The 26,013-nt window shown below is 38.8% G+C and overlaps 1 protein-coding gene and 1 pseudogene across 6 annotated transcripts in view; one reads left to right on the top strand and one right to left on the bottom strand.

Moving 5' to 3' along the window:
• ITCH (itchy E3 ubiquitin protein ligase) overlaps nucleotides 1-26,013 on the top strand; it is a 156,095-nt gene that overhangs the window by 97,101 nt on the left and 32,981 nt on the right. For 5 of the 6 annotated variants that reach the window (XM_063720616.1, XM_054542165.2, XM_024238866.3 and 2 more), the window contains 8 exons: nucleotides 427-511; nucleotides 5,171-5,299; nucleotides 13,115-13,187; nucleotides 14,524-14,595; nucleotides 19,178-19,266; nucleotides 21,021-21,180; nucleotides 21,986-22,119; nucleotides 22,456-22,596. In XM_063720616.1, the coding sequence (XP_063576686.1) occupies nucleotides 427-511; nucleotides 5,171-5,299; nucleotides 13,115-13,187; nucleotides 14,524-14,595; nucleotides 19,178-19,266; nucleotides 21,021-21,180; nucleotides 21,986-22,119; nucleotides 22,456-22,596 (883 nt within the window). The remainder of the gene's footprint in view (nucleotides 1-426; nucleotides 512-5,170; nucleotides 5,300-13,114; nucleotides 13,188-14,523; nucleotides 14,596-19,177; nucleotides 19,267-21,020; nucleotides 21,181-21,985; nucleotides 22,120-22,455; nucleotides 22,597-26,013) is intronic. The other variant, XM_024238867.3, reaches the window with a different exon arrangement.
• On the bottom strand, nucleotides 17,228-17,884 carry LOC103888790 (adrenodoxin, mitochondrial-like; annotated as a pseudogene).

The raw sequence follows: 26,013 nt of genomic DNA on the forward strand, positions 1-26,013 counted from the left end.
GCTACTTAATTCTGAGGTTTCAGGTAGATTATTTAACCTATCTGAGTTTTCTTATCTTAAGGATAAAGATGAATTCACCTACCCTATGGGACTATTAAGAGTAAAATGAAGGTCCTGTGTAAAAAACTAAATAACTGTTCATTATTCTTGCTGCTGTTGGTTGGATTGAGTAGAAAGGTCCTATGGTTAGGACATTATAAAGTATGTCTACTTAGCTTCTAAGATGTAATATTTCTATAACTTCAGTAAGGATGTGCATTTAATAGTCAAAGAATAAATTAAACCTTTTAAGGCTGTGATTTAAAAACTATAAAATAAACAATGAAATGAGAAATGGGCAAATTCAGATAATTTTATTTTACCTTGAGCAAGAAGACTATGCCAATGCTAATGCTTTGCTTTCCCCCACCCCCACCCTTCCCAAAGAGAAGAGAACAGACAGCAATGGCAGAGTATATTTCGTCAACCACAACACACGAATTACGCAATGGGAAGACCCCAGAAGTCAAGGGTAAGAATAGTTACTTGCGTATATTTAATCTCTTAAAGATTATACGTTATTTCTAACAACTGAAGAAGATCAAAGTTCATATTCTTTTGCCAAAGACCTAAAACATTAATCAGCTACATACTTTGGAAAGAGAAAATTATACTATTATTTTCATCTAATGGAAAGTTTGAAGATTTCTTCAAAGTACAGGAAAAAACTTTGGCTGGGCATGGTGGCTCATGCCTATTATCCCAGCACTTTGGGAAGCCAAGGAGGGAGGATTGTTTGAGGCCAAGAAGACCTGTGTAATGCAGTGAGACCCTGTCTCTACAAAAAAAACCCCCAAAAGTTGGGTGTGTTGGCGTGTATACCTGTAGTCCCAGCTACTCAGGAGACTGAGGTGGGAGGATCACCTGAGCCCAGGAAGTGGAGACTGCAGTGAACTGTGATTGTGCCAGTACACTCCAACCTGGAGGACAGGTTGAGGCCTGTTTCAAAAAAAAAAAAAAAAATAGAAAAGCAAAAAAAATTATCTGGCACATGAGAATATACTTATTAACATATATATATTATTTTTAATTACTAAGAACAGATTAGTGATTCTAAATCAGTGTTTCTTAACCTGAGATCACTGGTTAAGAATCCAGGGTATGTGGCTTCAAGGAGGAAGAAAATACATACTCAATTTCATTACTCTTTATTGGAAATTTAGTATCTTCTTCCATTATGAATGTAGGCTACTACCATGTAGGATTAAGAATGCCTAGGACTTTGCCATCAGTAGAAGTCAAAGGGTGTTAAAAAAATATTCTGTTGTTGTCGCAGATATCTCTAAATACTTGTTTACACACATAATTACAAGGACTTGCTAATTTATTAATAAAGAGATATATATTATCACAAAAGTCTCCCTTTGTTGCCCAGGCTGTTCTCAAACTCCTGTCTTTAAGCGATCCTCCTGCCTTAGCCTCCTGAGTAGCTAGGATTACAGAAATAATGTTTTGACAATTATGTATATATAATGGTTTATCTTTGTAATATGTTATAATAGTATGCATATTAGTTTGCTAGGGCGCCTTAACAAAGTACCACAGAGGAGGTTGCTTAAACCACAGAAATGTATGTCTCAGGGTTCTGGAAGCTAGAACTAGAAGCTTGAGATCACGATGTCAGCAGGGCCATGCTCACTCAGAATATACTAGGAAGAGATCTGTTCCAGGTCTTTCTCCTGGTTTCTTATAGCTCCTTGGCTTGTGGCAGCATGAATCCAGTCTTCACATGGCATTCTTCCTGTCTATATGTTTATCTGTACCTAAATTTCCTATTTATAAGGACATCAGTCCTATAGGATTAGTGGCCCACAGTACTTCAGTATGACCTCATCTTAATACATCTGCAGTAACTCTGTTTCCAAATAAGGTCACATTCTGAGTTATTGAGGGCCAGGATATAAACATGCGTTTGGAGGGAGGACACAGTTCAACCCATAACAGTCTGTAATACTATGCATTTATCAGACTGCCAGAGGGTTCCATTCTGCAAGGAATTTGGCAGACTGTACAGTCGGAGGGCACAGTCCTCCACAAAACTGCTGCCCTCACTTCAGACATCAGCTACAATATTGGGGGTCCACAGGATGACTCCAGACCAACTGCCTACAAATTTGGGGGCCCCCACCACCACTCTTAGGTATGATAAGTTACTAGAATTACTGAGAACTCAGTGAAACCTCTTACAGTCACATTTATTATAGAGAAAGGATGCAAAATAAAATCAGCAGAAGGAAGAGGTGCACAGGGCAGAGTCTGGGAGGCTCTGAACATCCAGCATTGTTGTGGGACAGTACACATTGAGGTTGAGTATCACCAACCAGGGAAGTCTCTGGTATCTAGGGTTTTTATTGGGGCTTGATCACGTACTGCCCTCTTGGCTGACCTTTTGTCTCCAGTCCTTACTGGAGATTTGAGCTAATGCCCTTTAGTCTCTAGTTCCTCCAGAGGTCAGAACTGATGCGCCATGTCCCACAGCCTCCATTATAAATCACATTATTGACTGTCCAATGATCAAAGCCTCCAGGCAAACAAAGATATTTCCAATACGCAGTGCATTCCAAGGGCCTGAACATCACTACCAAGTTGCTAAGGGCAAAGGCCAGACCTCTCTTTTGGTATAATTATGATTTGAGAACAGATATTCCATGGCCCAAAAGTTTTAAAAACTTTTGTTCTGAAGGTATGGTTTAGGTTGCACTGAGCTGAGACCATACCACTGCATTCCAGCTTGGGTGACAGAGTGTGACTCTGCCTCAAAAAACTAAAAATAAAAATAAATAAAAGAAGGTATGCTTTCAACTTAAAATAGCTTTTTCTGCCTACCAACAAATGACCATTTTCTTTTTAAATGGAGTTACTGCATTTACTTAAATTTATTCAGTTTCCATAAAGAAGAATGAAGAATTTCATAGATAACATTTTCTTCCTCTTTAGAATTTTCTAAGAATAGAATTGAAGAAGTCACCTTTCTATATAATTTGCTACCATTTTTTTGTTTCCTCTTAGATGTTTAAGGTTTTATGGCTAAAGTTAGAATTCTGTTTTAACAACACAGATGACCTAGTTCTATCTAATTTATTTTCAAGACGACAACTTGTTACTGAGCCTATCTTGCAAGTATAACAATTGAGAAACCTCTTTTTTACATTTTTGGTAGTCTGTTTTATCTGACATTTGTATTCAGTTAAGTGAATACAGGTTTGTTTTTGTTCTTGTTGTTGTTGTTTGAGACAAGGTCTCAGTCTGTCACCCAGGCTGGAGTGTAGTGACATGATCATGGCTTGCTGCAGCCTTGACCTCCTGGGCTCAAGCAATCCTCCTGCCTCAGCCTCCCAAGTAGTTTGGACTACAGGCGTGGGCCACCACACCCAGCATTTTTTTTTTTTTTTTTTTTTTTTTTTTGGTAGAGACAGTGTCTCTATGTTGCCCAGGCTGGTGGGAAGTTGTTGCCAAACACACAAACTGAAATACTTGATTAAATGATGTCCTGGCAGTATGTAGGAAATACTTTTGGAAGACCTAAAGAGAACGATCAATCTATAGTTGTAGTAGGAGTAATAACAATTACAACTTGGGCTTACTGTCACTTTTTACCTGTCTCATTTGTTCCTCATCTAGTCTCATAGACATTGTTGTCTCTATTTTATGGACAAAGAAACTGAAGTTTAGAGAGATTAAGCAGCTTGTCTAGGGTCACAAGAGTTTTCAAGGTGTAAAGATAGGTATTAAGGAGGTGGCATGGAATACTTCATAAATAACATTTTAGGCCATGTGTAGTGTGTCAACATCTGTAATCCCAGTGCTTTGAGAGGCCAAGGTAGGAGGATCACTTGCGGTCAGGAGTTCAAGACCAGCCTGGGGAACATAGTGAGACCAGTCTCTACATAAAATTTTATAATTTAACCGGGTGTGGTGGTATACAACTGTAGTCCTAGCTACTAGGGAGGCTGAGGCGGGAGGATTGCTTGAACCCAGGAGTTTGAGGCTGCAGTGAACTGTGATCATGCCACTGCACTCCACCCTGGGCAACAGAGTGAGATTCTTTCTCTTAAAAGAATCTTTTTTTGAGTTGCCTTAGTAGAAAAACAATAGATAATATGGGACAAAAGGAAAGGCTTCATTTGGAGGTGTGGCAGATCACATCTTATTTAAGGAAGTGCTGAGTGGCCTACACTGTGAAATCATGGGGTTCATGAAAGGGAGTTAGAGGTTTGGGTGCAAAGGGAACATTGAGGCCAGAGTATAGAGGCTGAGTGAATGCCATATGAAGAACTTTAGATCTTAATCATTGGCAATGGTGGAACAGTGATAGTACTTTACAGAGATAACTAATTTAAATAAGATCTCTGTTTTAGGTTGATACTCTTGTTAGCAGTATCAGTATAAGAGCAGGCCTAGAGTGAGATCAGATAAGGAAAACGAGTTAGGCGGCTGTTCAAAAAATGCAGAAGATGGCTGGGCACGGTGGCTCACGCCTGTAATCCCAGCACCTTGGAAGGCTGAGGTGGGAGGATCACAAGGTCAGGAGTTCAAACCCAGCCTGGCCAACATGGTGAAACCCTGTCTGTACTAAAAATACAAAAAATAGCTGGGCGTGGGCGTGGGCGTGGTGGCAGGCGCCTGTAGTCCCAGCTGAGGCTGAGGCAGGAAAATCGCTTGAACCTGGGAGGTGGAGTTTGCAGTGAGCCAAGATATCGTGCCCCTGCACTCCAGCCTGGGCAACAGAGTGAGACTCCATCTAAAAAAAAAAAAAAAAAGACAACAAAAAAGCAGGAGAGAAACAAAGCCAGAGAAAGGATGGTGTTGGGGATTGGAAACAGAGATGAACATGAAGACTTCTAAGGCAGAATGGTTAGAACTTGGTTAACAAGATGTTTAGGATGAGTCATTAGCTAATGGGGAACATAAGCCAAGTAGATGGCAGAAGACTTGAGTTGTGTTTGATGGACTTTGAGTTTAACCTGTTTGTAGGATGTCCACATAGAGATGTCTAGTGTACAGCTGAATTACTGAACTGAATGGTTTTCTAAAAGATTTCTGCTATGTTTATTGACATTTGTAGCTTCTGTACTTGGCAAACAAGCAACTCTTTAATATTTTTGTTTATGTTTTTTCCTGTGTTTTGTAGTCAATTAAATGAAAAGCCCTTACCTGAAGGTTGGGAAATGAGATTCACAGTGGATGGAATTCCATATTTTGTGGACCACAATAAAAGAACTACCACCTATATAGATCCCCGCACAGGAAAATCTGCCCTGTAAGTTTTCTAAACATTGTAGAGTAAGAGTAAAAAACTAGTCCTTCAGATTTTGATATAAAGATTTGTATTAGCAAGGAGTAGAAGTCTTATTATTTCTTGAGTTACCTTGACAATAGGTTTCTGTTCATTAAGTATTTTGCATTTCCATCTCCCTCTTGGATATTTTATCTTAGAGATTTTCATATTTGTTACCATTTGTTCACACAGCACTAAATGAAACTATTTAGAATTTATAGATATTGTACTGCTTACCAATTAATCTCTGATTTCTGATTTTCAGCTTCTTTCATTCCCATAACTTTTTGACATTAGAAAAGCTCTCATTACTTCTCCCCCACCCCATTTCTGAGAAAGTAACCTTTTGATTTGCTTATTTGCTTTATGACTTTTTTTGTGGGAAAACACATAACCTAAAGTTTCTTGTTTTATGTGTACAGTTCAGTGGCATTAAACACATTCATATTGTTGCATAATCATTACCACCATCCATCTCCAGAATGTTTTCATCATTCCACACTGAAACACTGTACCCTTTAAACAATAACTTTAACAGACCTGGTAACCAGCCTTCTACTTTGTTTCTCTATGAATTTGACTACTCGAAGTACCTCATATTATTGGAGTCATACAATATTTATGCTTATGTCTCTGGATTATTTCACTAAGGTCATGTCTTCAAGATTTATCCATGTTGTAATATGTATCAACATTTTCATTCCTTATTGAAGCTGAATAATATTCCAGTGTATGTATATATCACATTTTGTTTATTCACAGATATTTGCATTGTTTCTGTTTTTTGGGGGGTATTATAAATAATGCTGCTCTGAACATTGGTATATAATTATCTGCTTGAGGCCGGGCGCAGTGGCTCATGCCTGTAATCCCAGTGCTTTGGGAGGCCAAGGCAGGCGGATCACCTGTTATCAGGAGTTAGAGACCAGCCTGGCCAACATGGCAAAACCCCATCTCTACTAAAAATACAAAAATTAGCTGGGCATGGTGGCGCACACCTATAATCCCGGCTACTCGGGAGTCTGAGGCAGGAGAATCGCTTGAACCCAGGAGGCAGAGGTTGCAGTGAGTCAAGATCACACCACAGCACTCCAGCCTGGGTGACAGAGTGAGACTCTGTCTCAAAAAAACACCAAAAACCAAGTATCTGTTTGAGTTCCTACTTTGATGACTTTTGTATCTATACCCAAAAGTTAGGGTTAGGGTTAGGGTTAGGGTTAGGATGACTTTTGTATCTATTGCTGGATTAAATATTAATTCTGTATTTAATTTTTTGAAGAACCACCATACTGTTTTTCAGTGTCTGTGCCAGTTTACATTTCCACCCTAGTGCAGAAGAATTCCAATTTCTGTACGTTCTCATCAACTCTTATGTTTTTTTTTCCTTCATCATCGTCTTTTTTTTTAAATAGCCATCCTTAATGTCGTATTTCATTGTGGTTTTTCTTTTTATTTTTCTAATGATTTGTGATGTTGAGTATCTTTTCATATGCTTCTTGGCTATTTGTGTATCTTCTTTGGAGAAATGTCTCTTCAAGTCCTTTGCCCATTTGTTGTTGTTTTTTTTTTTTTCTTTTGCAATTGAGTTTTAGGTGTTCTCTATATATTCTGGGTGTTAATCCCTTATCAAATACATGATTTGCAATTATTTTCTCCCATTCTGTTGGTTTCCTTTTTACTATAGATAGTGCCCTTTGATGTATAAAACATTTTAGATTTTGATGTCTGATTTGTCAATTTTTTCTTTTCTTTTTTGAGACAGTCGCTTGCTCTATCACCCGGGCTGGAGTGCAGTGGCGCAATCTCGGCTCACTGCAAGCTATGCCTTCCGGGTTCCCTCCATTCTCCTGCCTCAGCCTCCGAAGTAGCTGGGACTACAGGCGCCCGCCACCACGCCCGGCTAATTTTTTTTTTTTTTTTGTATTTTGTTTATAGAGATGGGGTTTCACCGCATTAGCCAGGATGGTCTCGATCTCCTGACCTCGTATCCACCCACCTCAGTCTCCCAAAGTGCTGGGATTACAGGCATGAGCCACCGTGCCCAGCCTATTTTTTCTTTTTTTTTTTTTTCTTTCTTTCTTTTTTTTTTTTTTTTGAGACGGAGCTTCACCCTTTTTGCCCAGGCTGGAGTGCAATGATGCCATCTCGGCTCAGCACAACCTCTGCCTCCTGGGTTGAAGCGATTCTCCTGCTTCAGCCTCCCGAGTAGCTGGGATTATAGGCATGCACCACCACGCTGAGCGAATTTTGTATTTTTAGTAGAAGACAGGGTTTCTCCTTGTTGGTCAGGCTGATCTCGAACTCCCGACCTCAGGTGATCCGCCCGCCTCGGCCTCCTGAAGTGTTGGGATTACAGGCGTGAAGCTCCGCACCCGGCCTGTCAATTTTTTCTTTGTCACCTGTACCTTTGGTGTCATATCCAAGAAATCATTGCCAAATCCATTGTCATAAAGCTTTGCCCTAAGTTCTTTTTTTTTTTTTTTTTTTTTTTTTTTGTAGATAGAGTCTCGCTCTGTCGCCCAGGCTGGAGTGCAGTGGCGAGATCTGAGCTCACTGCAACCTCTACCGCCCGGGTTGAAGCGATTATTTTGCCTCAGCCTCCTGAGTAGCTGGGGTTTTAGCTACGCACCAACACGCCTGGCTAATTTTCATATTTTTAGTAGAGACGGGGTTTCACCATGTTGGTCAGGCTGGTCTCAAACTCCTGACCTCGTGATCCACACCCCCTCAGCCTCCCAAAGAGTAGGGGTTACAGGCGTGAGCCACCGCGCCTGGCCTGAGAGTTCTTTAATTTTAGCTCTTACATTTAGATCTTTTATCCATTTTAAGTTAAATTTTGTATATTGTGTTGGGTAAGGGTCCAACTTCATCTTTTTGCATGTGAATGTCCAATTTTCCCAAGCACCATTTGTTGAAAAGACTGTCCTTTCCCCATTGCATGATTGTGGCACCATTGTCAATAGCATTTTACCATATATGCAAGGGATTATTTCTGGGCTGTTTAATCTATTGGTCTGTATGTCTGACTTGCCAATACCACACTATAGCTTTGTAGCAAGTTTTCAAATCAGGAAGGTACGTGTCCTCCAACTTTGTTCTTTTTTCAAGCTTCTTTTGACTATTCAGGGTCCTATAAGATTCCATATGAATTTTAGGATGGATTTTTTTATTTCTGAAAAAAAGTCATTTGGATTTTGATAGGGGATTTTATTGAATGTACAGGATCAATAAAATCTATATTGATCAATACAGATTCAATATCTGTATCAATTTGGGGTAGTGTGGTCATCTTAACAATATTAAGTCTTCCAGTCCATGAATGTGGATATCTTTGTGTTGTCTTTAATTTCTTTCAGCAGTGTTTTGTGGTTTTCAGTGTACAAGTCTTTTGCCTTCTTGGTTAATTCCTAAGTATTTTTTATTCTTTGTGATGCTATTGTAAATGGAGTAGTTTTCTTAATTTTCTTTTTATATTGTTTATTCTTAGTACGTAGAAATGGAACTAATTATTTTGTGTTGACTTTGTATGCTGCTACTTTCCTGAATTCACTTATTCTGGCAGGGTTTTTCATTGTGGAATATTTAGTGTTTTCTTCATAAAAGATCATAGCTTCTGAAAACAGAAGTTTTCTTCTTCCCAATTTGGGTATCTTATATTTATTTATTTATTTTTCTTGCTTAATTCCTCTGGCTAGAGCTTCTGGATACTATGTTGACTACAAGTGGCGAAAATAGGCATTCTTATATTGTTCCTCATCTTAAAGAAAAAACTTCTAACCATTGAATGTGATGTTTGCTGTTAGATTTTTATATGTGCCTTTTATTATATTGAGGTAGTTTCCCTCTGTTCCTAGTGTTTCCTATCTCTGTTGTGGAGTGTTTTATCATGAAAGTGTATTGAATTTTGTAAAATCCTTTTTTGGTATCAATTGAGATGATCATGTGATTTTTTTTCCCCCCTCATTCTGTTAATGTGGTATATTATGTTGATTTTTCATAGTTTGAGCCTTTTTTGCATTCCAGGAATAAATCCTACTTAGTCAAAAGGATTAAAGTATGCTTTTAATATGCTGCTGAGATTTTTTTGCTGATATTTAGTATTTTTCCGTCAATGTTCATAAGGGATGTTGGTCTGTAGTTTTCTTATAGTGTGGCTTTCTTAGAGCAAAGGTGGTTCCCTATTACCTTCTAATTTTATACTTCTACACATTAACAACTTTTATGTTTAAAGCAGAAACTGGAAAATCAGGCCAATTTGGTATTAATGAAATTACAGAGGTAATTTAGATATGGGAATAAATTACCGATAATATTATTCTATCATTCATTTTAGTTACAATAAGTTTGGGTGCATATAATAGAAAACACTAAAATAATAGTGGTCTATGTAAGATAGAACTGTATTTGTCCCCATTATTTAAAAATAGTCCAGCGGGACTTACACCACACCATTACCATTGCTCAAAAAAGAAGTTACAAGAAAAATCAGGAAATATTTTATTTTGAATAATAATTAAAACACCACATATCACAATTTGTGGGATTTAACTAAAGTAGTCTTCAGAGGGAAACTTTTTGTTTTAAAGAAGTAGATGAGAATATAGGAAAGATAAAATCAGTGATCTCTGCTTTTACATTCAGATGCTAGAAAAAGGAAAGTTATTAAACCTAAAGTAAGTACAAGAAAGGAAATAAATAAAAGCAGAACTCAGTGAAGTGGAAAAGAAACAATGGAGCACCCAAAGCTAGAAGATAAATGTTTGGTTAACATTAATAATATTAACAACCCTTAGTAATTAAACCTATAGAGAAAAAAAGAGGGACATCACTGTATATTTTATAGACATTAAAAGGATAATAAAGGGTATATTTATGCCAATAACTTTAACATTTTAGATCAAATGGACAAATTCTTTGAAAGATATGTCACCAAAATGGACACGAGAACAGATAGTAAGTCTAAATATCCCTATAGCTGATAAATCAAATGCATAATTAAATAATTTTTAAGGGCAGGCCCAGTGGCTCATGCCGGTAATCTCAGCACTTTGGGAGGCCAAGGTGGGCAGATCACTTGAGCTCAATAGTTCAAGACCAGCCTAGGCAACATGGTGAAACCCCATGTCTACAAAAAATACAAAATATTAGCTGGGTGTGGTGGTGTGTGCCTGTAGTTCCAGTTACTTGGGAGGGTGAGATGGGAAGATTGCTTGAGTCCAGGAAGCTGTGGTGAACTGAGATCGCGCCACTGTACTTGAGCCTGAGTGACAGAGTGTGACCCTGTCTTAAAAAAAAAAAAAAAAAAAAAGAAAAAAAAGATTTCTCATGAAGAAAATTCTGGCCTAGATGGTGTCACTGGTAAAGTTCATCAAACTTATAAGTTATAAATTAATCAATCCTATTCAAATTCATTCATAAAATACAAGTGATGGAAACGTTTTCTTTTTCTTTTTTTTTTTTTTTGAGACGGAGTTTCACTCTTGTTGCCCAGGCTGGAGTGCAATAGCCCAATCTCGGCTCACCGCAATCTCAGCCTCCCTGGTTCAAGCGATTCTCCTGCCTCAGTCTCCCCAGTAGCTGGGATTACAGGCATGCGCCACCATGCCTGGCTAATTTTGTAGTTTTAGTAGAGACGAGGTTTCAGGCCACTGCGTTCCACCCTGGGTGACAGAGTGAGACTCCATGTCAAAAAAAACAAACAAAATTGGTTAAAGGAGAAAAATCATATGATAATTTCAGGAAAAGCTTTTGACAAAATACAATGCAAATTTATGATAAACTCTCAGCTACCTTGGAAACTTTTTTTTTTTTTTTTGAGATGGAGTCTCACTCTGTCGCCCAGGCTGGAGTGCAGTGGCACAATCTCGGCTCACTGCAAGCTCCGCCTCCCGGGTTCATGCCATTCTCCTGCCTCAACCTCCTGAGTAGCTGAGACTACAGGCACCCGCCACCACACCTGGCTAGTTTTTTGTATTTTTAGTAGAGACGGGGTTTCACTGTGTTATCCAGGATGGTCTCAATCTCCTGACCTCATGATCCACCCGCCTCGGCCTCCTGAAGTGCTGGGATTACAGGCGTGAGCCACTGCCCTGCCGGAAACATTTTTATCGGGAAAAAAAAATTAACAAAAGCTTACAGCCAACATCACAATTAATGATGAAATACCCCAGAACATCAAGAATAAGACAAGGATATCTGTTGTCATTACTTCATTCAACATTGTGTCAGTATTTCTACCCAGTGCAGTGAGATGAGAAAAAGAAATACAGGCCGGGCACAGTGGCTCACGCCTGTAACCCCAGCACTTTGGGAGGCCGAGGCAGGCAGATCACTTGAGGCCAGGAGTTCAAGACCAGCCTGGCCAACATGACTAAACCCCGTCTCTACTAAAAATACAAAAATTAGTCGGTCATGGTGGTGGGCACCTGTAATCCCAGCTACTCGGGAGGCGGAGGCAGGAGAATCGCTTGAACCTGTGGGTCAGAGGTTACAGTGAGCAGAGATCGCGCCACTGTACTCCAGCCTGGGAGACAGAGCAAGACTCCATCTCAAAAAAAAAAAAAAAAAGAAAAAAGAAATATAAGATGTATAAATTGGAAAGGAAGAAGTAAAACTGTCTCTTTACCCCTCACACAAATAACATATGTATACAGAAAATCATAAAGAATCTAGAAAAAATTACTAGAAATAGTAAGTGAATTTAACAGCGTAACAGAATATAAAGTCAATGTACAAAATCAGTTGTATTTCTACACTGATATACATTGAATTTTTAAGAGGGAGATAATGCAGCGGTATTAAGTCCAAGGCTAGCTGAGAAACCCCATGGTGTCATTAGTGATCTAAATTTCTTCTGTCTTTTCTACCATCCTAGAGTATGGTCTCATTCTTCAAAGTGACCTCATGGTCTGTGACAGCTGCTGAAACTTAAGCTATCAGGGTCACACTCCAGGCTGGAATTTGGAGGAAGAGCAAATTATAAACACACACACACACACACACACACACACTTTTTAGCTATTTTAGCTGTCTTTTAGAAAAAAAATTTTTTTTTTGAGACGGAGTCTAGCTTTGTCACCCTTGCTGGAGTGCAGTGGTGAGATCTCAGCTCACTGCAGCCTTGACCTCTCAGGTTCAAGTGATTCTCCTGCCTCAGCCTCCCAAGTAGATGGGATTAGAGGCACCTGCCACCACACCCGGCTCATTTTTATAATTTTTAGTAGAGACAGAGTTTCAACATGTTGGTCAGGCTGGTCTCAAACTCCTGACCTCAGATGATCCACCCGCCTCAGCCTCCCAAAGTGCTGGGATTTACAGGTGTGAGCCACTGCACCTGGCCAAAAAGATCCTTCTTGAAAGTTTCATATGCCACTTTCACTTAGAGACTTAAGTCACATGGCCATATAGAGAAATGTAGTCTTTATTATATGTAGCATTCTACTCAGTTAAATTGCAAGGGGTTTTACTTAAGGATAAAGGAGGGAATCGATGTTGGGATAGACAGCATTCTCAGATAGAAACCCCTTTACTTAGCCCTCTTAGATTTGGCAGCATAGAAAAGAAAATCCCACAACAGTAGTTTCAACAAAATCAAAGTTTTTTGTTTGTTTTTTCTGTTACTTAAAAGTATTCCTGTGGAAATATCTCTCAAAAAGCAAAGAATGGTTTTGTTAGGAATATGCTGTATTTTTGTATTTGGTTAGTAAGTGCTGAGAGAGGGTGGGATGTTTTGCTTTCCTTCAGCATTATCTTTTACAAGCAGCTATATATGTCTTGTTAACCCTTGTTCTTCCTCAGAGACAATGGACCTCAGATAGCCTATGTTCGGGACTTCAAAGCAAAGGTTCAGTATTTCCGGTTCTGGTGTCAGGTTAGTGTTGGAACTGTATCTCTGTACTCCCTTTCCTTTGTTGTGTTGCTTATATTACACAGTGATTGTGAAAATACTTAACTCACAGAAAAACAGGTAAAATGGGAAGCATTAGAATCTCTTTCATCTATTTTTAGTGCAAATAAATAGATTTATCAATTAGATCATTTGTGACTTTGGTTATTCAGAAAATTAAACCTCATGTAATCCCAGCACTTCGGGAGGCCGAGGTGGGCAGATCACTTGAGCTCAGGAGTTCAGGACCAGTCTGGGCAACATATTGAGGCCTTATCTCTGTAAATATATATATATATTTATATATATATATATTTTTTATTTTTTTAAAGAAGAAAATTAAACTTGAAACCATCTGAATAAGCAAACATTGTCACTTTTTCCTCAGTACCCATTACTTTCAGATTGCAGAAATCTTCAAATATAAGTTAAAGCATTTTCTGATATAATTGTAACCAGCTACTTTATTTTTATGTGTTATTTTTTCTGAGACAGGATCTCACTCTGTCACCCAGGCTGGAGTACAGTGGTGCCATCATGGCTTACTGCAGCCTTGACCTTCTGGGCTCAAGTGATCCTCTTGCCTCAGCCTTGTAGCTAGCTGACACTACAGATGCACTCCACCACACCTGGCTAATTTTTAGTAGAGACAGGGTCCCCTTATGTTGCCCAGGCTGGTTTTGAACTCCTGGATTCAAATGATCCTCCTGCCTCATCTTCCCCAAGTGCTGGGATTACAGGCATAAGCCAGCATGCCCGGACACCAGCCGTTTTTATATCTATCATTTGATATAAATGACTTTGATAGATATATACATGTTCATACATACATGAACATGTCCATATATAGATGTTATATTCAGTGTTTTTTTCAGATGCGATCAACTATTTCTTATGTATAGATATTTACTGGAATTAATGATTTTTTATGGGTTCTAAATCAAATGAATGCCCTAGTCAGAGTTACTGTGATGAATATTTTTACAGTTGAAACTCTTGTAATTAACTGGACCAATGGAAGCAAGAAGAATCTGGATTAACTGTTGGAAAATAAGATTAAGTAAAGATTTATTTGACACATTATTAAGTAAGCAGTGTGCATATGAGATCAATCTTGCAGTTCTTCTGTTTGCATATATTAATCTATAATTAGCATGAATACTCACAGATGCATTGGTAAACATTATTGAATATAAATTTATATTCATAGTCTACTTGTTTCTGTAAGGAAAGATAAAAGTAAATAAAACTTTCCCCTTTTGATTTTTTTGATAGGCTATTTTAATGATGAGAGTTGACTTAAGTCATTCTTCTATTTCAGCAACTGGCCATGCCACAGCACATAAAGATTACAGTGACAAGAAAAACATTGTTTGAGGATTCCTTTCAACAGGTACTGTTTCATTCTCTCAATAATTTTTCCCCTGGCTGCTAGCTTAGGACCCGCTTTTGGTGCTGTCAGTTTAATCTGAATGGTTTGGAACTTCTTGAGTTGAAGTCCTTGAATTTTTCAAATGTGATCTCATTGCCAGCCACCTTAGGGCTTAAGGTGTCTGTGTGTGTGTGTGTGTGTGTGTGTGTGTGTGTGTGTTTCAGGTTTCCGTTTCTAAACTGGTATGATTTGAAATAAATGCATAGATAAGATAATAGGTTTTTGGTAGCCAAAGGTCTGGAAATACCCATATGAACATTATCAGATTGTAGAAAGGAGAGGGGAAGACTTGTTTTTACACTTCAGTATTACTTGGATTTTTACAATAAGCATATGTTACTCTTAACAGGAAAAAAAATGGTCATTGGTGACAGTATCTAAAAAAAGATATATATGAGTTTTCAGAAGTAGTCAGCAGATTTTTTCACTTGTCTTCAGAACTTGAGTTAATTTACTCGCTGGGCATGGTGGCTCATGCCTGTAATCCCAGCACTTTGGGAGGCTGAGGCGGGTGGATCACCTGAGGTCAGGAGGTTGAGACCAGCCTGGCTAAGATGGTGAAACCTTGTTTCTATTAAAAATATAAAAATTAGCTGGGCCTGGTGGCCGATGCCTGTAATCCTGTAAAGCTACTCAGGAGAGTCACCTGAACCTGGGAGGTGGAGGTTGCAGTGACCCGAGATCATGCCATTGCATTCCAGCCTGGGCAATAAGAGCGAAACTCCATCTCAATTAAAAAAAAAAAAAAAAAAAAAAAAAAAAAAAAACTTGAGTTAATCTACTATTTGCCTTTATCTTGCAGATATTACTAATAACCTACTGCAACTAAATGTTAACATGATTGTGTTATGTAGAAGATTAAAATAACTAGTGAAAAAATGTCTTAAAATGAAAACATCTGGTTAGTCCTTGTTTTATAGCCAGATGTGGAAGTGATTCTTTATTTTCAAGCACCAGTGGTGGTGTAGCAACTACAGCTTCAAGAAGTATGGAATTGGATGCATAGGGAAAAGAGGTTGAGACAGTTGGTGGTAGCTGGCTACTTGCTTTCAGAATCAGTTTTGTTCATTCACTAATGGAACGTCAGTTATTGACATTAAAGGAAAAAGCCAGTTTGCATCCTGCTGTGTAGGAGCAGAAAACTTTTTAGTGGGAACTGGAGCTTTACTGAGGCTATTTAGAGAATTATGAGTCATCCCCTTGATCTGATGTAAGTGTCACAGGCCATTCCCCACCCTAGTCCTTGCCCATTTCTAATTTTATGTTCATAACCACCCTTTTATCACTCTGTTGGACGAGTTTCTTGAAGCAACTTGCTTACCTCTTACCAGTCCTGGAAAGATGCAAAACATGATTAAACTGTTCCTTTATCTTTTGACTTTGAAACCTAAAGTCTTCTGCAAAATAACAGACTAGATGGTTCTAAAACAGTTTTTAAAACTGTCACCCTAGATTTGACATCCATCAAATAACTGGTTAATAAAAATGTAAGAGAACAATTTGATTGCTTAAAGGTAACAAAACTAATTGCAAAATTAGCATCAGATTTTCTTTGGATAGCTGTTGGATAAAATTGCTCTGGGATAGTGTTTCTTCTGTTAACACAGCACAACTGGTTATGGGGGAAAGTACAGGAGAAAACTATTTTTTTTCCTTCATATTAGACATTTGTTAAAAGGAATTTTTTTTTTAACTTTTATGGATTTATTTATAGTAAAGATAAGGATACAAATGTCTTCCACACATATGTGGTAATCTGTGGTGCTCCCCACTCCCTCCCTCCTGGGACTGACACACTGCAGCCCACACTGCTCACCCTGGAGCCCCATCCTTGCATGAGAGAATGGTGCCACCTGGGGCTGTGCAACGTGTCAGCCTTCTCATTCCCTTCTCCAGCTCAGGACAGAGAAACACAATTCATTCATAAGGTTTCCATTCTGTTATAGGCAGAGATTTATAAATCAGCATTATTTTTCAAAGAGTACAAAGTTAAACCATTCTGCTTAGAAAAGAATAAACACATCCAATCATTTTTCCTCTAGTTGAGTCAAAACAGAGATCAAACTTCTTTGATAGCGTTATGTCTACGTTCAAACTTAGACTTCAGAATCAAAATTTTGAAATATGTATTTATAAGGTTAATAACTATCTTTGAAGTTAAGCAGTTTACTGAGCAATTAAATATTTTTGTCCATACACATTCAGATTTAACTACTGCTACAAATTGTCATAATTTCTCCAGTTTCAGTCTGAACATAATAGCTTATAGTAATAAGACACAGGTTCTAGTATAGATTTTCTAATTAGTGGTATGGCCATAAACAAGCCAGGTTAGATCTCTGCCTTCACCTACATCAAACAGGAATAATAATATATTTCCTTAACCTATCTTCCAGGTAAACAGATGAGATTATATGAAAACATTTTGCTAAAGTCGCTAAACAAACATAAGAAAAAAATATGTAAGATTTTTCTATCACATTAACTATTTTTTAATATTTGACTGACATTTTTGTAATATAACCAAAATAAAAATTGCATACTTCTTCAAGAATGACAAAATTCAATAGTTATACAAGGTGAATTAAAATAGTAAAGCTAGTCATAATACGAAGTCCACTCATCCGTGTTCTCATTTAATCACTTAAATAATAATTATAAAAATAGCTAAAATTCCATGAAAATATTCCTATTCTAGTTCAGGAGGTCTTGCCCACATCAATGGATTGCCTGGCATCAGCCACTGTTTCAGGCACTCGAACAGTCATATTGTCCAAAGATTTTCTCAATCAGATTTGGCAGCCCAACTGTGATCTGTTAGTCCGTATGCCAGATCGAGCATGTGATTCTCCTCATCAGTGACTGCATCTAACTTCTCATATATGTGATCTTCAAAGATGAGGTGACAGGTTGAACAAGCCAGAGTTCCCTTACATGTACCAAAGCCATCAATATCTAGATTATTTTCAACCACAACGTCTAGCAGAGAATCACCAACTTTTCCTTTGGTTGTTAATGTTTCACCATCACGGTTTATAAAGTGGACTGTTATTTTATCTTCTGAGCTGCTCCGCGCCCCCGCCAACACGCTCAGCGGCCAGCTCGCCTCCGCGCTCCCGCCCGGCCCCCGCCTCCTCAGCAGGCCGCTGGCTCCAGCGCGGGACCCGGCGTGGTGCAGCCACCGGCCGGCCGGGTCGCCGAGGACCGCAGAAGCGGCGCGCAGCAGCCGGGCGCCTCCAGCGGCAGCCATCGCCCGCGGTCGGGAACTCAAAAGGAATTATTTAAAGATAGTTTTAACCTTGTGACATTTCTCATTTGCGTTGCTATATACCTAGCCTATACTATTTGTAGAATACTTGGCATAAACATGTACATATGTCATAAGCATTGAAGTTTTTTGTTACATCTGGGATTTTCTGGGTTGAGTGGGATGTGAATTCATAAATGTGATAGTTTTGTGGGGGAACTGAGAGAACTTGGCATAAACAGGTTACTTACTGATCCTCTCTGGATATTTAAGTGTGGTAATTCATTCTTATCACTCAATAAAGTGTAGGCATTATATCAACTTCTCCCTTTCCATGTTCTTCTGTATTTTTTTCTAAGAGTAATTGATATATGCAGTGCTATACACAGACAATTTTGGTCAAATAATTTTACATGGCAGGAAACCAAATGACCTATTCATTGTAGCTCAGTAATGTACTGTCCTTCAAATATGAAGATGATCCTATTAACCACCTATAGGGGGACACAAAATTTGAGTAGTTTTTGTAGGTATTTATAGGTTGCCACTGAGAATGAGTTTCGAAAGTTAACTGGGTCTCTCTGCACTACTGGTTTTCATTTCTCGGTTAGCCAGTTAGCTGTTATGTGTACCTTTGGCTATGAGTCAAAACCAAACCTAATAACCAGACCACAAAAACCCCACCCAACCTCTGACCATGCCCATCTATGTTCTAAGTAATTGATATAGGCAACATTATAAGTCAATAATAGCATCATTAAAAATAAAATCATGGCCGGGCGTGATGGCTCACGTCTGTAATCCCAGCACTTTGGGAGGCCAAGGCCGGTGGATCACCTGAGGTAAGGAGTTTGAGACCAGACTGGCCAACATGGCGAAACCCTATCTCTACTAAAAATACAAAATTAGCTGGGCATGGTGGCGCACACCTGTAGTTCCAGCTACTCGGGAGGCTAAGGCAAGAGAATCGCTTGAATCTGGGAGGCGGAGGTGTGGTAAGCCGAGATTGTGCCATTGCACTCCAGCCTGGGCAACGAGCGAGAGACTGTCTAAAAGTAAATAAATAAAATCACGTGTATAAAGTATATAAAAATGTAGATGTGTATAATAAATAAAATATTATTAAACGTTACTATAATGTATTTTCTGTATGTGTGGTTTTGACTAGACCATGAACACCTTTCTGTGTCATGGGAGATTTCAATTACCTATAACGAAGCAGATGTCAAACCTAGAAGTGGTAGACAGTGTTTCAATAGCTTTTTTCACCAATTATTTTACTTTATTGTTTTTTAGATAATGAGCTTCAGTCCCCAAGATCTGCGAAGACGTTTGTGGGTGATTTTTCCAGGAGAAGAAGGTTTAGATTATGGAGGTGTAGCAAGGTAGTGATAATATGAATACTCAGAACTTAGTTCCTTTCCTCCAAAGGTACCATTGCACTTCACTTGCAAGTATTATTTTCTCAATCTTATATTTTAGGAAAATGAAATATGTCAAATTATTATACCTTTATTATGCTGTAGCTACAGAATTTCAAAAAACAGTTAATTCAGCACTTTCTATATCATGTACAGCTGATTGATTTCACCACATCACTCATTTAATCTTCAGGGTAACCTGAATTGTATAGGATGATGAAGAGGCTTAGAGACTCACCTAAGGCACATAATAAATTGTACAGCCTGGATGCAAGCTTTGTATCATCTAACCAGTAACCAGTGTTCAGTCTACCACCTCTCATATCTGTTCCACAGAAAACACAAGGCATTATAGTGATCAGGTCATTTTCCCCACCACAGATTACTGATACAGGTAATAGTTATTCAGTTTCCAACTGAGATTAGTATATTTGTCATGAAAATATAGAAGGTTGTACAAAATAGGAGTTGAAAGTCTTAATTCTGCTTTCTTCATATTGGAGCTTGATATTGGACCCTAGAAGATAGTCTCTAGTGAGAATTGCTTTGCTTATTCCATAATAATATATCACACCAGGTTAAAAATTTGCGTAGAGGTGGCATTGTGCAAAGACAAGGACTTTGGGGTCAAGACGGGATTTGAATCTTTTTCTGCTCCCAATAATGTGACGTTGGGCAAATATTTTCATCTGTAAAATAAGAATATTAATATCTACATTTCTAGGATTATTGTGAAGAGTAGAAATATTGTTTATTAATGACCTAGTTCAGAGCCTGTGTCTTTGTGTGCACGCTAATTGGTGGCTACATTTTAGTAGTTCTTATTTATATTATGTTTCTGAGTTTAAATAAAATTATTTCAAAATATATGATATAATCATGGATAAATAACAAATATGAGTAGAAACATGTAATTTTGTACAAGTTAAAGGCAATTGAAGAGGAGAGCAATCATTCATTCCTAATAAGAAAATAAACTAGCAATATTAAACTGTGTCATGAGATACACTTATCACAAGAGGCCATGAACTAACAGGAAAAGAGATCCAGATTACAGGCTTATGCCACATGTATTACCCCAGATCACCCATGTTACATAGTTTTAGTAACCGTAATCTTATGTTAATATTGGTTCATATTTTCACAATGTTTGACTTAGAGTCTCAGCATTTTTCTAATATGGCTGGAATTAAGTCCCTTACTGCCTCTGTGAAATTGGAAGAATTTTCATATTGATTTAACGTGTAGGGAGTAGTGGCACTTGATGAGGATTATTATGGGACTTAGTAATAGATGGAATATTAGATTGATTTCAGCCACTCTACTCACATGGGTGAATAGTGAATTTTAAATTTGCCTATGAACAGTATTTCATTGATTGTAAGATGAATATTTTCATTTTATAATATCTCTGAAATTAAGATGTATCTCAGGTAAAATTGGGAAAATACAATTTAGTGGTTCATCAAATAAAGGTGCAATGTTGTCTTAGATTCTTTGAAATGTAATAATGTGTATATTACCATCTACCAGAGATGGTGTATACTACCAACTCTGTGAAATAGATGTGAGTTTGAACAGAAGCAATAAAAATCAACATGAGATTAGAAAACTATCACTAGCTGAGGGGTATAGATCCCTGAGAACTTTATAGCACTGTTCTTTGATTTCTTGGTAACCTACAAGATTTTTCATCATAAATTTTCTTTTGATTTCAGAGAATGGTTCTTTCTTTTGTCACATGAAGTGTTGAACCCAATGTATTGCCTGTTTGAATATGCAGGGAAGGATAACTACTGCTTGCAGATAAACCCCGCTTCTTACATCAATCCAGATCACCTGAAATATTTTCGTTTTATTGGCAGATTTATTGCCATGGTAAGTGCAGGTCAAGAATTATGTTTACTTTGCTTATTCAGCAATACTAAATTTTCTCTTAGGTGCCATAACAGATCATATGAGAGAAAGGGAAGTGGTTTTTTGTTTTGTTTTGTTTTTTATTTTTGAGACAGAGTCTTGCTCTGTCACCCAGGCTGGAGTACAGTGATATGATCTTGGCTCACTGCAACCTCTGCTTCCTGGACTCAGTCAGTTCTCCCGCCTTAGCCTCCCAAGTAGCTAGGATTACAGGTGTGCGCCACCATGCCCTGCTAATTTTTGTATTTTTAGTAGAGAAGGGGTTTTGCTATGTTGGCCAGGCTGGTCTCGAACTCCTGACCTCAGGTAATCCACCTGCCTCAGCCTTCCAAAGTGCTGGGATTACAGGTATAAGCCACCATACCCAGCCAGGGACGTGTTTTTTTGAGACGAAGTTTCACTTTTGTTGCCCAGGCTAGAGTGCAATGGTGCAATCTCAGCCCACCACAACCTCTGCCTCCCAGGTTCAAGCAATTCTCCTGCCTCAGCCTCCTGAGTAGCTGGGATTACAAGCATGTGCCACCATGCCCGGCTAATTTTTGTATTTTTAGTAGAGATGGGGTTTCTCCATGTTGGTCAGTCTGGTCTCGAACTCCTGACCGCAGGTGATCCACCCATCTCGGCCTCCCAAATTGCTGGGATTACAGGCGTGAGCCACCATGCCTGACCCAGAGAAGTGTTTTTAAATGAATAATTCATCTAACATATTGAAATAAAATGATTATTGTACGATTATTTTAAGCGGTCTTGTTTCCTTTTTTCATAGGCTCTGTTCCATGGGAAATTCATAGACACAGGTTTTTCTTTACCATTCTATAAGCGTATCTTGAACAAACCAGTTGGACTCAAGGATTTAGAATCTATTGATCCAGAATTTTATAATTCTCTCATCTGGGTTAAGTAAGTTTCTTTTTCCATGTAATCTATTAAAATATAGTTATATGCATTCCGTGTAGTATTGATAACTTATCCAAACTGTAAGCACATAATTGGTTTATTGTATTTAAATGATCTATATATCAAACCTGTCTTTTTATTCAATATGATAAATTTTACAAAAATATACCCAAGATCTTTGGCAATAATATGATGACCATAGAATAGAATCTTATTTCTTCTTATTTTGATGTTATAGCTTAATATTAATTATTTAAGAACATGGGCCTTTAGTTAAAAACTCATAAATTATGATTGAATTGGTGGATATAACAAATAGTGCTAATTTCATTTGTGCAGGGAAAACAATATTGAGGAATGTGGTTTGGAAATGTACTTCTCCGTTGACAAAGAAATTCTAGGTGAAATTAAGAGTCATGATCTGAAACCTAATGGTGGCAATATTCTTGTAACAGAAGAAAATAAAGAGGAGTACATCAGGTGAGAAGTGCTCCTTTTCACATTTCACTTTTTGTTTGACTACAGCACATTGATAATTGCTTACTAATACTAATGGAGAGTATCTCCAAAAATAATATTTGTCTCTGTACTAATCAATATCCTATGTAGGCATTCATTTTTCATTTCTAAAAAGTTTTTTTAAGTGTTTTTAAAAGAGTTTTAAGGATAAAAGTCATGCAGGATCACTCTTTATACATCAACTCTGTAACCACTATGCTGTATAACATGTCATTAAAAAGAATCTCAAATATATATGCAGATATTTTCACAGGGAATATTGTAATGTGTATTAATTCACTTTCCTGCTGCTGATAAAGACATATCCAAGACTGGGCAATTTACAAAAAAAACAGGTGTAATGGACTTATAGTTCCACAAGGGTGGGGAGGCCTCACCCTCATGGTGGAAGGCAAGGAGGGGCAAGTCACATCTTACATGGATGGCAGCAGGCAAAGAGAGAGCTTGTACAGGGAAAACTTCTGTTTTTAAAACCTCATCATTGGCCGGGCATGGTGGCTTATGCCTGTAATCTTAGCACTTTGGAAGGCCAAGGCAGGCAGATCATGAGGTCAGGAGATCGAGACCATCCTGGCCAACATGGTGAAACCCCGTCTGTACTAAAAATACAAAAATTAGCTGGGTGTGGTGGCATGTGCCTGTAATCCCAGCTACTAGGGAGGCTGAGGCAGGAGAATGGCTTGAACCTGGGAGGCGGGGATTGCAGTGAGCCAGGATAGCACCACTGCACTGCAGCCTGGTAACAGAGCAAGACTCTGTCTCAAAACAAACAAACAAACGAACAAAACACCTCATCATATCTTGTGAGACATATTCACTGTCATGCAAACAGCAGGGGAAAGACCCACCCCCATGATCCCATGATTCAGTTATCTCTCACTGATTCTCTCTCACAACACATGGGAATTATGGGAGCTGCAAGATGAGATTTGGGTGAGGACACAGAGCCAAACCATATCATTCTGCCCCTGGCCCCTCCCAAATCTCATGTCTTCACATTTCAAAACCAATCATGCCTTCTCAACAGTCCCCAAAGTCTTAACTTATTTCAGCAGTAACTCAGAAGTCCACAGTCCAAAGTCTCATCTGGGACAAGGGAAGTCCCTTCTGCCTATGAGCCTGTAAAATTAAAAAGCAACTTAGTTACTTCCTACATACACTCAGGGATACAGTCATTGGGTAAATACAGCCATTCAAGTTGGGAGAAATTGGCCAAAACAAAGGAGCTACAGGCCCCATGCAAGTTTGAAATCCAGCAGGGCAGTCAAATCTTCAAGCTCCAAAATGATCTCCATGTCTCACATGGAGATTGACCCCATGTCTCACATGCAAGTCACCCTGATGTAAGAGGTGGCCTCCGATGGCCTTGGGCAGCACTGCCCTTGGGGCTTTGCAGGGTATAGCCCCCCACTGGCTGCTTTCATGGGCTGGCATTGAGTGTCTATGGCTTTTCCAGTCTCACGGTGCAAGCTGTTGGTGGATCTACCATTCTGGGGGCTGGAGGACGGTTGCCCTCTTCTCACAGCTCCACTAGGCAGTACCCCAGTAGGGACTCTGTATGGGCCTCCAACTTCACATTTCCCCTCCACACTGACCTAGCAGAGGTTCTCTGTGAGTGCCCTGCCCCTGCAGCAGACTTTTGCCTGGGCATCTAGGCATTTCCATACATATTCTGAAATCTAGAGGGAGGTTCCCAAACCTCAGTTTTTGCCTTCTGTGCACCCTCAGGCTCAACAGCATGTGGAAGCTGCCAAGTATTGGGGCTTCCACCTTCTGAAGCAACAGCCCGGGCTGTACCTTGGCCCCTTTCAGTCATGCTTAAGCAGCTAGGAAACAGGGCACCAAGTCCCTAGAGTGCACACAGCATGGGGACCCTGGGCCTGACCCATGAAACCATTTTTTCCTCCTAGGCCTACAGGCTTGTGATAGGAGGGGCTTCCATGAAGACCTCTTACATGCCCTGTAGACATTTTCTGCATTGTTTTGAGGATTAACATTTGGATCCTCATTACTTATGCAAATTTCTGTAGCCAGCTTGAATTTCTCCTCAGAAAATGAGATTTTCTTTTCTATTGCATTGTTGGGCTGCAAATTTTCCAAATTTTTATGCTCTGCTTCCCTTACAAAACTGAATGCCTTTAACAGCACGCAAGTCTCCTCTTGAATGTTTTGCTACATAGAAATTTATTCCACCAGATACCCTAAATCATCTCTCTCAAGTACAATCATCTCTCTCCAGTACAAATCCACCAGTCTCTAGCACAGGGGCAAAATGCTGCCAGTCTCTTTGCTAAAACATACAAAGAATCACCTTTGCTCCATTTCCCAAAATGTTTCTCATTTCCATCTGAGAACACCTCAGCCTGGACTTTATTGTCCATATTGCTGTCAGCATTTTGGTCAAAGCCATTCAACAAGTCTATAGGAAGTTCCAAACTTTCCCACATTTTCCTGTCTTCTTCTGAGCCCTGCAAACTGTTCCAACGTCTGCCTGTTACCCACTTCTAAAGTTGCATCCACATTTTCAGTTATCTTCAGCAGCACCCCACTCCTGGTAACAATTTACTGTTTTCACACTGCTGATAAGACATACCTGAGAGTGGACAATTTACAAAAGAAAGAGGTTTAATGGACTTACAGTTCCACATGGCTGGGGAGGCCTCACAATCATGGTTTAAGGCAAGGAGGAGCAAGTCATGTCTTACATGAATGACAGCAGGCAAAGAGAGGGCTTGTGCTGGGAAACTCCCATTTTAAAACCATCAGATCTTGTGAGACTTATTCACTATAATGAGAACAACACGAGAAAGTCCCGCCCCCATGATTCAGTTATCTCCCGCTGGTTCTCTCCCATAACACATAGGAATTATGGGAGCTACAAGATGTGATTTGGGTGGGGACACAGAGCCAAACCATATCATAAGGTTGGGTAAAATTTATAACTAAAATGATGTTTTATAGTATATCCTTTCTGATTATTTCCATTGGTTCATGCTTCTAGTCTCAAGAGCTAATATTTCATTCATACCTTCTCAATAGCAATTCTTTCCAGCCAGGGTTAAATTTTGCATATTTACTTCTTAAGTTCCAGGTTCTGCATTTCTTGCCTGGTTTTTCCGTCCATAATCGAAAGTATACTATTTAACACAGTGAACTGTCATTATTTGTTGGAAAACAATCTATCCTTTTAAAAGTTTATTTTGAAATATGCTTTTAAAATGTAGTCAATTTGTTTTTGTCAGTTCTCCAGTTTTTTTGTTATGATATGTCTAGATTTTCTTATGACATATATAGCATTCCAGAGAGGTAATGATTCGAGATTCCAAGAGATGTACTATGTTTCTCAATAGTTTTGTTGCTGGTAATATAACATTTTAA

Source organism: Pongo abelii, chromosome 21 (genome assembly GCF_028885655.2).
Source record: "Pongo abelii isolate AG06213 chromosome 21, NHGRI_mPonAbe1-v2.0_pri, whole genome shotgun sequence".
NCBI classification, from domain to species: Eukaryota; Metazoa; Chordata; class Mammalia; order Primates; family Hominidae; genus Pongo; species Pongo abelii.